The sequence below is a fragment of the Hippoglossus hippoglossus genome, chromosome 16 (assembly GCF_009819705.1).
Source record: "Hippoglossus hippoglossus isolate fHipHip1 chromosome 16, fHipHip1.pri, whole genome shotgun sequence".
NCBI lineage: Eukaryota > Metazoa > Chordata > Actinopteri > Pleuronectiformes > Pleuronectidae > Hippoglossus > Hippoglossus hippoglossus.
Genome location: NC_047166.1, coordinates 18,536,580 through 18,552,377, shown reverse-complemented (window position 1 = coordinate 18,552,377; position 15,798 = coordinate 18,536,580). Strand labels below are relative to the sequence as shown.

At 42.0% G+C, this 15,798-nt stretch overlaps 2 protein-coding genes across 2 annotated transcripts; both read right to left on the bottom strand.

Annotated features, from left to right (window-relative positions):
• Positions 1-2,153: 2,153 nt before the first annotated feature.
• On the bottom strand, positions 2,154-5,581 carry rrp15 (ribosomal RNA processing 15 homolog). Its single transcript, XM_034611941.1, has 5 exons — positions 5,442-5,581; positions 4,332-4,648; positions 3,280-3,377; positions 3,010-3,196; positions 2,154-2,644 (listed from the first exon to the last, which is right to left on the bottom strand). The coding sequence occupies exons 1-5, from the start codon at positions 5,479-5,481 to the stop codon at positions 2,531-2,533; spliced, it is 756 nt and encodes a 251-aa protein (XP_034467832.1). The 5' UTR covers positions 5,482-5,581; the 3' UTR covers positions 2,154-2,530.
• A 1,106-nt stretch (positions 5,582-6,687) lies between these two features.
• Positions 6,688-9,177, bottom strand: LOC117777289. Its single transcript, XM_034611961.1, has 2 exons — positions 8,925-9,177; positions 6,688-8,224 (listed from the first exon to the last, which is right to left on the bottom strand). The coding sequence occupies exons 1-2, from the start codon at positions 8,941-8,943 to the stop codon at positions 6,729-6,731; spliced, it is 1,515 nt and encodes a 504-aa protein (XP_034467852.1). The 5' UTR covers positions 8,944-9,177; the 3' UTR covers positions 6,688-6,728.
• Between the last annotated feature and the right edge of the window lie 6,621 nt (positions 9,178-15,798).

Here is a 15,798-nt window from a genome sequence, read left to right as displayed (position 1 = left end):
GCCTGTGGTGCGTCGTGACGCAGGGTCCTAAAGCCGACCACTGGGAGTTTGGCGAAACCGTTTGAACGATTCTACAGGAACACCTCTCCAGGTTTCTGTGCGTGACACTGTTTCACTCCATGTTAGCCTCTCAATTACTTTTCTAACCTGTTGTTTGCCATGCATGTGATTGTAGTGGTTAGTGAGCTTCTTGTGAATCCTCTCATTGTGCAGGTAACATACTGACACTGTAGTGGAAAGTATTGTTAACATCTAGCTGTTCTTTATGCTGGGATATTCTTATTTCGATTTTTACTCCTTATTTTGATTTCATCACATACCTCTGTGTGAAAGTGCGTTTGAAGTTTACTGCCACTGTGTCTATTTACTTTGACATTTCCACAGAATCTATTGGGAACTTACTTCGTTGAGCTTATTGTGCTGAAATGATCAAAATGACTTTTATCACAGATTTCACCATTTAAGAAGACAATGTGTAAAACAACATAAGGAATTATGGCTACATGCCATCAGTTTCTTTCATACACTGAGGGACGTTGGCTTTAAAAGTTACAATTTTGATTTTAAATCAGCACAAAGGAGCAAACTGACACAGTCATTCAGGCTGGGAATTTGACTCCATCCCATAATTCGGTTGGCTGACTATATTTTTAAAAGTAACAGCTACCAGTCTAGTTACACACTCTGTTCCCCTAAGGAAAGATATCCCCATTATAAAAAATAAAAATACGTGTGACTGAACAACAAATATAAAAATGTTCAATAATATATATTTTTTAATCATGTTAAGTTATAACAAGAGCAGGCAGAGGCTACATGTGGACCATATAGTCACAAAAGAAACCAATGTAGGTATATATATATATATACACATGCCTGTTTGGAATGGGTTGTTAACTTAGTAAACAGTTTTATAAATTTGTGAGCCCTCCTCAAACTCTTATGAGGTTTCCAAAAGTGTTCTTCCTGAAAGGCTTTGGTTCCATTTGACCCAGAAGAACCATTTAAAGGGTCCATTATAAGACTTAGGATTTCATTAAGAACCATTTTCACTCAAAGAACCTTAAAAAAAAAGTCTATCTAACATTGACTTGTTATTTGTTGTAGCTGTGTTGCTCTGACAGAGACATCTCAGGGATTAAATAAACCCAGCAGACTTGTCTGACAGCCCATAGAAATCCATGACAGGTGCCAATATGCTATATGAACCAGGATGTCTGCACCATTCACCTGTCCACTGACTGGATGGCTTCACCGGTTCCACTGTGCGCTTCTCTAGCCATGTGTCCTCTGTGCACTCACACAGGAGCTGCTGTTTGTCAGTTGGATTTATGTTCACACCCCTCAGAAAATCCTCCTTTTCTCATTATTTACCATGCACTATTGTCAGCCCTCCATGGTGCGCCCTACCTAAGCCGTCCATACTTCAGGCACGACAGTCCCACTCCACTGCAAACCAGATGGCGTCACTAAATCAGTAGCCACACTGACAGATGTGAGACATGGAATGGTGCGTCTCTCATGCTGTGTAACATACACAAACGACCTTTGTTATTAAAAGGGCTCTACACACCAGCACAATGTACTCTCTGCCAACCTAATCCGTACTAAGGTTTGAAAACAACGTTATAGAACAGGTTTATGAAAACACAAATCTCACAGTCCTTAGCTCACAAATGAGCTTTTATTGTTTTCGTCTCAATATCAAAACAAATATTGGGCTTGTTTTGCAGAGACACTTCAGACAAACTATTTCAGCTCAAAGTCCACCTGCTCACTTGTTCGAGTTTTCAACCATAATATGTAGTCTTCATCAACAAACAAGAGTTCGCTCCACTGTGATGCAAGTATGTGTATATATGTATAGATTATCAATTCCATTAAAAGGATCAGTCTGGTGACATTATATTTTTCTACTTCTGTTTCATTACCATTAACACACATGCTTAAGTTTAATTTGGTTCAGTCCCAAATACTCACTACAGCAGCAAATATGCATGAATCCAGAGCAGGAAATAGTCCCCAACACTTGCACTATTTCCTCTGGATTGGTTGATAAAAATGAAAAGGGAGCTGCTGTTCTAGTAAATTACAGAGACTCCTGTAGTACCATGAGCAGACTGCAGTCCAGTCGACAATAAGAGCACAGAGCATTGTGGGTGATACACGACATGGCTGTTTATTCAACTAGCACTGTACAAAACATGACTATTTACAGAGTTTCCAGGTAATAACACGAGCCGATTGATGCCGACTCTGTGATGAAAGGCCACACAGAGGAGCTCCTTTGACTTCTTCCAGTCCACATACTCTCTTCAGGACATAGATTGTCCCATCCCTGGACAATTATTCACCAACTTATATCAGAGTGTAACCTGCTATAAAAAAGTTATTAAAGAACCATTTTTCCCGTCTGAGTTCCTTTACCCAGACTATTCCCGCAGAAGGCACCTGAGCCTGCTCAACGCAGTCCCTTCAGTCTGTGTAGATGGGGTCAGTCTGAATCACTTTCCTCTAACCCCTCTGCTGTCTATGGCTCAGTCTCCTCCTTGTCACTGTCTTTGTCCCAGTCCTTCATGGTGGCCCCCATCATGAAGTCATCTCTGAGGATGCTCCAGGCAGGCTTCTCCTCTGTTGCAGCAGCCTACACATGATGCACATAGACAACACACACGTTCAGTGAGGCCTTTTATGAGGCAGCAGTGACACCATGTGAGCACTCAGTGGTATTACATTTTATTACCTAGTGAGAAAAGGTCATGTGTTTGGCCTGGGTGATATGACGTCAAATCAATATCACGGTTATTTCAAACTTTTACCTCAATTAGGATTAATGAACAATTATTTTATTCCACCCCCCCCAGACTCTAGAAGTGGTGCAACTATCCAAAGGAAACGAACTGGTGATTGGGATTTTCTTCTCATTTACCAGAATAATTGTTGTTAAGAGTGTACTGCCGTAAAGTATCAGTTTTGGAGGCAACAAACAGAGAATTAGATTGAACTCACAGTGTCGGTCAGTGTGCCGGTGCCTCTGGAGCCTTCCTCAGTCCTCCTCAGCACATCGATGAAATCCCTCTTAGACACAGTACCAAGAATCTTGGCTTTCTTCCTCTCTGAGCCACCCACTTCCTTCACCTTGTCATCCACATTCTTCTGGTGTTTCTTCACAGCATTGAATAGCTGCACCACCCCTCTGAGCAGAAGAACACACGGTCACATCTGGAAGGAATGGCAGTTCTAGCAATGTCAAAACACAGCCTCATAAAAGATAGATACCTGGTAGCAATCCTCTGAAGAGCTCTCTCAGTTTCTCGGTCCACCACTATGTCAGGTTTCTCCCTGGACATCATCTCCCATGATCGCTTCTCGTCAACCTGTTAGACACGAGCACAAATACAGTATGTAGACATATACAGTATAATAAATATATGGTTAGGTTATCAGAAGAACTCTGGTAAATCACACTGATAACTTATGTTAGTTCCATCTTTGTCTCATCAGACCAGACACTCTTGTTTCTCAGTCTCAGAGCCCTCAGAGTGCTTTTATATGTTTGTCACTGGGAAGAGGCTTCAGTCTACTCACCCAGGGGTCTCATTTATCAAACAATTAAAGATTCATACTAATAATGTACATGCGCACAAAAGCTGAAAATGGCATACACCCAAAAATCTGATTTATAAAACCGTGCTCATCCACATCTTAAGGCAATGTTCCCTTTATAAAATCAGTGGACCTTGAAACGTGTGCACGTAGATCTGCTTCATATCCGACCCTCTACAAGGCCACATTCAGCCATTCATAGTCAATGCAAAGCACTTCAGGAATTGCTGATCAATGTTCTTTTGGGAGAATCGTGGCATCAAGCAAGAAGAAGTGCAACTTTTCTGACACCGGAATCGAGGAGCTTGTGAGTGAGGTGTTTGGTGGCCACAGCAGTGGGATCACCAATATAAGAAAATCACAGTGTAACATGTTGCTGCTGCGGTTAATGCGAGGGAACTTGTTGTACTGCTTACGCATTGTAGTATTACTATGCAAAACTGCAGGTATTATTAAAGCTTCAGGGAAGGCTACGATTTCCCCAGCAGACTTTTTTTTTCTTCTTCAAAAGGGGCTTTAGGGAGACGGGTAAATATTTTACAGTGTCACGCGCGCGCGCACACACACACACACACACACACACACACACACACACACACACACACACACACACACACACACACACACACACACACACACACACACACACACACACACACACACACACACACACACACACACACACACACACACACACACACACACACACACACAGGGCTCATTACCTGTTTCTTTCTCTCCTGCTGCTCCTGCCTCTCTCTCTCCTTCATCTTGTCCAACTCTTTGTTCTTGACCAAGATGATGCTTTTGCTCTCAGCAGTTTTCTTCCCCAGGATCTTTGCCATGGCTTCCGCCCATCCAGCATTGGTGTTACCTTCCCCTTCCTCTTCCTCCTTGTCACCATCATCGTCATCATCATCTGCCTCCTCTCCATTGCTCCCTCCATCATCTGACCCTCCATCATCTGACCCTTCTTCCTTATTCCCTGCTTCGGAACCACTCTGGTCATCGTTCTCCTCAATCTGAGGCTCAGCATCGTCCCCTGTGTGGCACAAATAAATAGCAATGCTTATATATTCAGTGAGTTACCAGCACTCCCCACAGTACACCTACACATGGTCACTCACTGAGAAATAGTTCTCATACATTTTTAAAGCTCCTTTACAGCTCCATGGAAACATCGATATAAAAAATAAGAGCATTTTGAGTGTAACATTTAAGGTTAACTTGAAAAGAGGAGACTATGAAAAGACAACGGCCAGCACTGGATCATTTAAATTGTGTACTCGTAGATCACCTTCATCTCCCATACCTAAGAATATTCTCCACGTTTATTACTCACGTTATATTATTTTAACATTTCCGTCCTGTTTGTTTTATTCTCATTCGCAATCCAATCTATGGAGTTGTTTGTGATGAATGAACTGAAATCATCTGTTCTCAGGACGGGTCACAACTGTACTGTAACTGTCAGCTCACAGCACAGAGCAGCAGTGTGTGCGCAGCTTCGATTAGAAATAGTTGGTTTCTGAGAAAAACACTCGGTGTTAGTGGGATTATCTCTGCACTGTGGTTATCCTTTCCTAACTCCTTTGGGATTCTCCTTCACACCTTTCCTTGACCTCGTGATGTTTTCTTTTAGGATCAAGGAGTAGTGGTTAGGAAAGGAGATTGCTCGGACTTTTCCGATCGCAGCCATAGTCTTCGTCACAAGTGACTTTATTTGTACACACAGCCACAGCAGCAGGTGAGATAAAGGGCAGCAGCAGCAGCAGAACACACCAAGTAGCTCACTCATCGACACGTCGTGATTTTAACAGAAAACCAGAACTCACCTGGCATCTCCACATGTTTTTCCATCACCGCTGCCATCATGGAGTTATACTAACTATGCTCCGTGTAGGACAACTACCAAGTGGCGGGGGTTCCGCCACAAGAAAAGGTCCGTTTCCGGTCCATGCGTAAACACGTCATTGGCCCACGCTGTACGTCACTGCGATGGGGCGGTCCAAACCCTCGACACGTGAAAATTGTTTTTTTTCTTTATTAAATCATATACAACCACGAACAAGTGGTTGTATATGTATATATATTGTATATGTATATATTTTCTTGATCAAATAATACAGTCTCAGGTTGAGCAAAGAAATACATAATTAAAACTAATATGAAAGCACATCAGGGCTAACTCACGTTAAATGGACTGTCCTTTTATTTCTTTTGATTTGCTCCACTGTTCAAAACAGGTTTCACAGCATTCTGTCACAGCCTACCGATGCAAGGATATGCACTCTGAGTAAAGAGAAAGAGTGAAGACAGAATCAATTCTTAAAAGCTTAGTGGGATTCAACGTGATTTATAATCTCCATTTACGCGGCTTAACAATGTCAAATTTATATCATGTTGATCAATATTTCCTTAAGTCAATAAAAATTCAGCTGGCTACACCCAAGTGTTCAGTTGGCTCGGTGCAATGTTTGCAGTGATTGATGAAAGTTAGTGATTCAGAATCAGACGTAACTGATCTTTATCAAGTTTCACCTATTTTGTTTTGATTCAGAATCATCAACTTCATCAACTGATTATGTTTGCAATTGAATTGATGATGAACAAACATGTTCTACTCTTTCTGTATATCTGACTGAATTAATGTGAATTAATGTGTTAACTATGACACATTTTTAGAAAAATGTCTAATAGAATAAATGATGAGGTGATGAGTTTTACAGGGTTAAAGGGCAGCTTCACTGTATCATCATAATATTCTACAAATGCACATTTTTAAAAATATTATATTTCTTCAAAGTATCCACTACATATATCACCTGAGTGTGGATGTACATGAAGGTTAACTGAAACTTAACAGGTGGAGGAAGACATTTTGTTTTTAATAAACCTTGCAGTTACATGAATGTGAGTTTAGCTCTCAAAGACACTTTGATTCTCAAAAATACACATTATTCAAATGCAGTATTTAATGTAAAAGAGATACTGGTTAGTTTGGCACATTCCGTGTGACAAGAAGAAAAGGTAGAATATCATCACTTTAAGGCAGGTACTAAAACAGTGATCTAGTTTTAAATCAGGGCACTGACAACATTTTTCACAGTACAAGTGTTATGTTAAAATGTGTTAGTCATAGCGAAGACATAAGCCACAGGCAACTGCAGTCCAATGTTGACTATGTGCCACTTACCCATTCCTAATGCCCCAATCACTAACCCTGCTATTGTTCCCAAAGTTCCCGGCCATGAGGACCACCTTCCAGCCACAGCTGATGCTCCACCCACCGACACCCCCGCTGCCGCCACCACACCAAGCAGTGCCCCAGCTTTCCCTCCTTCTCCCAGAGCTGGAGCCAAACCCTCCACCCCGGCCAGTAAGCCACCCGCCACTATAGCGGCCCCCACTATGACTTTCACCTCTCCAGCTGCATGCCTCACTAGCGGACCCCCCACTGCAGCCCCTAGACCCAGCTGACACATTTTTGCCACAAAGAAAGCTGAATTCAGTGCTTCCAAGGAGGATTGGTAGCTCATACGAGTGCTAATGTTTTCTCTGGACTGATGATGCCCTGCTGCTTTCATCTTCATGGCAGATGTTACGACCAACTGGCCAGCGTGCAGGGTGAGCATGGCAATGACAAACGTTGCTAGCATTCCCATGCATCCTACCAACATCCAGAACTTAAAGTCAGAAGACTTTAGAAGCAAATAGGCCATGACTGCAACCAAAGCCAGAAGCACTATGAGCACAGACTGGTGGCCTCCATAACCTAACACCCCAAAGCTTGATGTTACTATGGCAACAACTGTCATTGGTATCCCTGAGAAAGCCAAGAAGTCCACGTGTTTGACCACCATGATGTTGATCCAGTCTTGGATGGTTCTTTGGTCCAACTCTGCTTCTTCACTCTCCTTCTTCTTCCTCTCTATCTCCTCTCTCTGCCTTCGCTCAGTGGCCCATGTTGTCTTGTGCTCTGTCCCGCCGGAGCTGTCTCCCTTCTCCAGCGTCAGGATCCTCTTCTCTATCTGCACAACCACTCTGTGTTTCTGCAGAGACTCTGTAACTTCAATCTGTTCCCTTTCTCTGGCCAAGGCTACAGACCCCAGAGAGCGACAGGCCTCTCCCTGCTTCCAGAGGAGCTTCAGTACAAAGTGCAGGGGTGGTTTGAGTAGGGTGAATATGCTCAGCGCCCACAGAAGGCCCACCATGCCGTAATTCTTCACAATCCATTCAACAGCAATCCCGAACGTGGCTCCACTGAGAGTTGTCCCGAAGGCCCCAGCCAGTCCCGCTGATGCCCAAACGCCTAGAGAGTGTGTTTGGGAGGCAGCGCAGCTCCGCGTGGCCACGGACATCGACGCTACAGTTGCAGCCAGAATCACACCAGCTACCACTGAAGTCATGGCTGTGGTTAGTGCTGTGGCTCCTATAAGGCTCCCCAGCCCCAGAGCACCCACTGTCCTGACTTCGTCCATCAGTGGTAACAGTGGTTCCGCTGCATTCATCATTGACAGGGTCTGGTCCACTGGCTCCTCTGTGGCTCCCATTATGCAGCCTCCCACAGCTCCCAGTGCAAACCCCACAGCTGCTTCAGTTAAAGGGCTCCTAGCAGCTGAGATATGACAAAAAACATTAACCACTTTTAAGAGTTCTACCATTTAGTTTTTTTAGGTTTGTCACAACTTGTTATGCATGACTGATTGATTGAGATATTTTATATTTGATAAATTATTATATATTATATTTTTACTTCACTGTTGCGTTGTCTTGGACCATGCAGCATGGACAGCTGTACATGGATGTATCAAGTAAGGTAAGATTTATTGACTACAGGGAGGGACATTTTATTTTGTGCAGATGGTTTTCAGGACTATATGAAATTTGAATGCTTTCTGTGAATGAAGCTTTGAACTTTAGTGTTAAATGATAAACAATGGCTGTGTTCTTCATTCAGATGTAGCAGTTGGATTATCTGACTCCCTGTTGGCATGTGCAATTGCATCACCCCATGCTAGTAACGCATGACAACCCTGCGGTCACAGACTCACCAGACTGGCTGATCTGGTTTCACTCCAACAATGACATGGAACTATGACTACTGCTAGTCAAGGCAGAGAAAAAGGAGTAATAGAAAAAAGTAAGTTTGAATATTGTAACCCTCTCAAAGTTAGGAACAATTATTTGCATTCTTAACATGCAGAAAATAAAAACAATGAATGTATGATCACAAAATAAGCACTTAAGCTGATTCGAGCTGTCATTATCACAGAGATGAATAAAACTGCAGCTTTACAAAGAGGACATGTCTTTACCCAGTTTAGTCTTTGCCATGTTGTTCTGAGATGGCAGTCGACTGAAGAATCCCCCTGGAGTTATGTCAGGTTTTCTCCACGCAGTGGTTCCTAAAACTAGCTGGTAGCACTTCTCTTTCCCTGTTTATGTGACAGCAGCCTACACAGGATACACCCACTACTGGTGTGTCCTTTCTGTGTCCTCCCTCCAAACCATCCTGTCCTGATCTGCAGGATCTCTGTACCACGGGGTGTTCACTGTCACATGTTAGACACTCTTCTCATGTCAGTCATAGTTTACCCTCATGCACCTGCACACTGCACTGAATCAAGCATTGTCTATCAGAGATCTTAGTCAGGCAAAAACACACATCTATACAAGAAACAAGCTAACCATTAGAAAAATGTGCTTGATTAAATGTAGTTTGGTATTACAAAATTTCAATGTATTTTTCTGTTTTTGAGTCATCCCACATGTGAAATATGTGTAATATTTTGGATTTCCAACAGAACATGTCTGGTGCACAGAGGAATGGACGTGTTCCTGGATCTTTCTCTACCAATTTTCCATGATTTCCACTCCCAAATCCTCTTTTCATAACTTTTTCAGACGGTCCATTGAGGCTGTACAGTGTATTGTGAATTATGATGTAAATGTTACGATTTGTAAATACATTGTATTAGGTATTGAAAAAAAGATCCTGTTATTGATTAAAGGTTTGGAAGACTCAATAAATACATGAGTTAGAGAGAGAGAGAGGTGGAGTGAATCTGTGGTTGTCTATTAATACCAGTACTGAGTATTCCGCCAACCAAAGTGTTTCCTTGTTTGAGAGAATATGAGATTATTGGATTCAATAGCTTCAGGTTAGGAGTGGGTAGAGGTGAGTAAATCATCGCTGACCATGAAGAAGGGAGGCATCTTTGTGTTTCCATCCTTGCCCAATCGGCCCTTTCACTGTAACACCAGAATGAAATTTATTGCAAAACCAGTAGAAAAGCTGGAGGGAAGACAACCCCAACCCCCAATGTGAAAGGAGTTATCTTATTCTGCATACGATATTGCCAAATTTAATTTGTAAAAAACAAATACTTGAATGCACAGATACAGGAATACAAATTTTGGCAGAGCATTAATTCAAACTATATTAATTCGCCCAACACGAGAGATCGGGAGATTTGCTCTTATGTCAAAATTCTGTATTGTTTGTATAAAGGTAGTGTAAATAGATAAAAACAACTTTTGATTAACATTGATTAGAAACTGCAAATGGTAAGAAGGAGGTGGTAAATGGTCTATATTTATATTTTACAACAGTTTTGCCATTCACCTATACACACATTCATACAGTGTGTCATTGTGGCTTGAGATTGACTGGGACTATTATACTTTTGGACAGATTAAGTCTCTTAACTTGATTTTACTCCAAATGATTGTCAGCATTTTCGAGCTCATGCTCCACTTCTGATGCATGGCTTCGTGTGCGAGTCAGTAATTTGAGGACTGCAGCAGCGCCTCAGGCATTCATTTAAAATAGTGTTTTGGTTTTCCCTTAGGAGTCTGCTGTGGATGGCGTTCTTATTTTGGAATGCAAATCTTAGAAACGCTTTTGCATACTGTTCACATGGAGTCGGACGTGGTTACAGGTCCAGTGGTTGTGGGGATTCACCCGTGTTGTCATATAGAGAGCGTCAGCTTCATGTTGGGCAATGATTTGGCCAAGAGTAAAGTTCTGGTGAAGCATAAAAAGTATACTTAGGTGTTAATTGTGCTGTGGCCCTTGCAATTCTTGATTGATCATAATTATGCAGATTTTTCCTGATAGCTTTATTGCAACTGAGAAGATCCAGATACCATAGGGATATGGGCTACTTCAGGCAGTGATGCAGCACTTCTGGCCTCCTTGTGGCCTGAACAAAACCGATGTGAGCCTAAAGTGGCCCACTTGTAAAATATCAAACGTGGCCCAAATATCCCTAAAAATATTTTGGGCCTTTTTTGGCAAACATGCAGTGAACTAGGCAAGGTGTTATCTGGATGTGAATCTAAAGTTGCCCATGTGGTAAACAGTGATTATTGCCCAAATAGCACATAACTAAGTCGGGCCACTACTGCTATGGCTGACTTGTGGCCCAGATCTGGCAAACAGGAGCGGACCACCCAAGTGCCACGACTCTGTGTAGTACGTGGGCTGAATGCGGGACATATGATGTGGGCCAAATCTGGGCCAAAACACTTTTGCTATGTGGGATTTCTCTTCCTTCTGGTAACTTGTCGTTTACTGTGGCAAACAGTGGAACGGTGGTTAAAGAAAGCCTTGGTAAAATGTCAATGGCACGAGAGCAGCTGGCAGACATTGTGAGATCCAGCACGGCAGCTGACAGTTCTGTCATTCCCTCTGTGGGGCTGTCCAGTGCTGAACCTGTTAAACCTGAACTATCAGCGCTGTCCAGTGCTGAAGGGGTTTGCCCTGCTGTGACCTCTGGGGCACTGTCCACTGTGTGGGGAGGACATTGTTGTTCCGTGGTGCAGGGGAGGTTATGAAACTCAGAAACGCTAACTAAGCTTGACTCTGACTCAGCTCACTTGCCAGGTATTCAGCATGCAGACCCTGAGAAATGGATTTTGTCACATAAGTCGTTGTTTGCTGATGTGCCTTCACACACAAGCATCTTGCAGAATGATATTGATGTAGGTTACTCACCTCTATGCAGAATGGGTGCAGATTTAATTCTAATCAAACAGCATCTATCTAAGATAAAGGTTGAGAACAGCCTGATACATCTGATCAGTTTTCTTCTGATTTCCTCAATGTGAACCACCTGACGATCTGCACTGACCACAACCCCCTCGTGTTCCTGCAGATTGAAGCGTGAACAACCTGCGGCTGATGCAGTGGAGTATTTTTCGGCAAGCCTTGTATGTCTCATCCAACATGTCAGTGGCAGATAATGTGTGCGTGTGTGTGTGTGTGTGTGTGTATGGTGATCAAAAAATAAGAGAATCACTACGCACTCCCCGTTATGTTTTTTTCTCCCTCTCCTTTTCTTGTCAATGTTTCTCCTCTCCCAGTTTAATCTAACATAATTCCTCTTTTTTTTTCTGTTGATAAAAACTTTTCGATTTAACTGTAACGTTGGTGTGGCGTCCTCATGTGTGTTGCAGTTACGGGATGGAGCCTGGTAAACTTTTGAAGTTTGAGGCCATAACAAAGGTGATCGGTGTTCTGCGTCACTTAATGTGCCATGGCATACCACACCTCCCCAGTAGAGGGCAGTATTTAGCTTCTGAAGATCCACTGCACACACAGCTCTGCAGTCAGTCATGTACCCTGCAGTACACAGTCTATTACAGTAGAGGGCAGTTTCATTCTGTACTTTAGTAAGGTATTTTTCACTACTGTTACTCACTAGTTGCTGATCCATTGACATAGCTTGCATTTAAGCCTAAATTATACAAGTAAATGTCTTTTTACTTCAAATTGACTCAAATTGATTTTCTGTGTGTGTGTGAGGTTCGATTCTCGACTTTGACATTTTATACACATTTTAGTCTGTTTTGTCATTATGAATTGAAATGTTTTGCTTTAAGTGCAAACAAATATCCAAATCCTCCTTAACTTTAGCAACACTCTTAACTGGCACCACCACAACTGTTAAAGTGATCACATTGCCAAAATGTTGATTCAACCTGAATGTGCTATTCAACCATCTGTCTTTAATCTGTGGGCATGCACTCTCCCTTTTGAGCAGCAAGCACTGGTTTCATAATGGTTTCACAATGATTTGTGTTTGTTTATCCACACAAAGTACGTGGCTTTGCTGAACAGTTTCTAATTGTTTCTAATTGTACCAATTGTAACTAGTTTCTAATCTAACTGTGGCTCTTGTGTGTTTGTCACTCTTCAACCCCGGTTTGTAACAAAGAATTTCACACTTTGCAAATTGGTCTCTAAATCCAAGTTGATATTTTCTTTCTTAGTGTACGACAGTGATGCAATTTTCACTGCAGAGCATCTGAAGTGCCACATTAGATATGAACTCTGTAGACAGGCTGATGAGACACATTGTTGTAGATTCTCTTAGAGGAGCTTGAATGTTCGGGCTGATTGGCCTATCCCTAAATCTGTGCACATTGTGCCACAACAGCTAATCTTTTCAATATCAGTATATCAGTTGTGTTTGGTTAAATATTAATTTATCAATGTTGGATTCTACCCATAGACATGACTCCTTTCTTGTCCTGTACAACGTGTACTGTAACACTTTGGTCTAAATTAAATATTTGAATAGTTTTACTGAAATGCATGAAAAACCACAAACTGCCAATTATTCTATAGAAATGTCCAACCTGAGCAATAATGATCCAGGTTGAACTTCAGTGCAGGATTAGTGGATCAGCAAATGTGTAACCATAATGACACTGTTTCATAATTGGTTTTACACTAACATTCTTTAACTGTGATAAGCGTTTATGATTTTGGACAGAGAATGAGCTCTACAATGTGCATGCAAGCTCTGCTAACTCAAAGTCATCTCTGTGATTAGACCAGGAGTAGAGCACTGTCTTCACTTTTAATAACTAGAATCGCACTCTGTAGAATGCATATCTCCAACATGGCCCAACAGTCCCTAAATTCATTAGCTCCCGATTTCTATTTGGAACTGCACCAAATTACATGTCAGATGTCAGATTTTCTTTTATCAAGATCCATAATATGTTGAAAGACACCCTATCTCACAATGTTAAAGAATGTACAAGACATGTCTCAGTAAAAGCTCATATTGACGTGTTATTCCCATCACATGCATTCCCCTAATGAATCACCACTTATAATCAAGTAATATAAAATTCATTATTTTGAAATGGTTGATTATGACATAATGAGCTAATTTAGGCTTTGGTTCTTAAGATATGATTTATTTTAATAATTATTCTAATAATTCTATTCAAGTGGAATTTTGAATATATGACTGACTTATTACTTTTCACATAGAATTTTTTAACATTGTGGTATAGCTATTTTTACGTTATCTCATCCTGCCTGAGGTCCATGTCAGGCTGCTCTGCAGTGGGGTCACAGGAGCTGGTGGAGCGCAGTGTCTGCTGGGTACCGGACAAAGACCCATGCTCAGCGGGAGGGGTCACAGGAGATGGTGGAGGCAACGCCCCTGCAGAGTCTGGTCCTGTGGTGAGCTCTTTGCAGACTCCATCACATGTGCTGGCTGAGTGCAGTGCATGTCTGTGCTTACAGGCACCTTCTTGGATATTTGTGGCTTAGACAGCTCACAGATCCTCTCAGCAGCAACATTAGTGATGGTTTTTAAGAACTCAGCTGCAAAGCAGTTCATCTCCCCACCGGAACATGCCCTGTCTCACAGTTTCCTGGATGGACAGGAACACTTTGTCCGCGGTGGATCAGGAGAAGGTGATTTGGCCGAGCAGGGAGGGCAGACATCCAGTTCTCAACTGTTTTGTACACAGTAACCAAAATGCATCGGCTATCTGCCTTTTACTTTTTTAATGTCTTCTAGAGCTAAAACAGACAGAGTTCAAGGGGGACCTTGACATTGTCACAAGAACTGTCTGTGTTCCCACCACATTTACCCAGGTTCAGGCAGGTACCTTTCAAAGACCAGGACCTGCTGGTCTTTGAAAGGTCATCGGGGAATCTCGAAACAGTGAAAGAGTTAAACAGTTGAGGGGTGATCATATATGGTGCACACAAGGAACAGAGCTTCATACAGAGATCAGAGGTTGCCTTGACACAGACATAAGATCTGCACTTGCAAGCACAAGCTATATCACAAAATAATCTAAAAATAAACAAATTAGAATCAATATATTCTGAGCAAGATATAAGAGGCCCTTGATCCGATTTTCCAATATGAGGAAGCAGATAGGGATTTGGAGGAGGTTGTGTCAGAGAAGGAAGACAACATGGAGGAAAACTCTGAATACAGCCCCTGAAGATGAATCTGAGGGAGAGGAGCCGGCAGCAAGGGAGACCTTTATGTCGAAAAACAATGCGAACAGCTGGTCCTCACTTCCACAACAGTAGGTACCAGATGTCAGCGCTGGTTGGACAATCACACTGTTCCAGGGTGGGAAAAACCCATAAATGGATGATTTGTCATGGAGGCCTCAACCAGACCACACTCAGATAGAAATTCATGTTAATAAATGCATACATTTTTAAATCTCCTATGGTGTATTGACTGAATAATTTGTGAGAGTGACAAAAATAATTGCTTTGTTGCCTTGTGTGAAAAAGTTTTACGTTTACCCTGAACATTAGGTAACAATGTGAACTGAAGCAATATTTTACGAGGTAAAAACCCATCTAGTTTTATTGCAGTTGACTCCATAAAGGACTGCACAGCTTTAGCATAAATGGACATTGAGCATAACGCTGGCATTGGCTATTGCTCTGTCTGGTCTAAAGTGCAGAGGTGACTACTGGTCAGTTTGCTGGGAGTCAGGTTGGTTTTGGCAGGCCACCAGAATCAATTAATCTGACACGATTGCAAAAGTAGAGCATACTGACTAAAACTTTTATTGTAATGCGAACAGCAGTCAGAGAGAGAAGTAAGTTTGCATTGTTCTTGCAGCGAGAGGTTCTCTGAAAATATTTAGAAAAATAGTCTTCAAAAGTCTGCAAAGATCCTGCAATTTCTCATTGATCTATTATCTGAGCAAATTGTTTAAATGAATATACAATGATATATATCAGGGACATTCAACTGTTCAGACAATTACATGAAATCCTTGGTTAACTTACTCTCAGTAGAGCACATACCTCCGCTGAGGCCTAACAGTCCCCTTACATTCAATCAAGCTGCAACAAATTGGATACACTCATAGACACTGTCAGTCTCCAAAACATGCCTGATT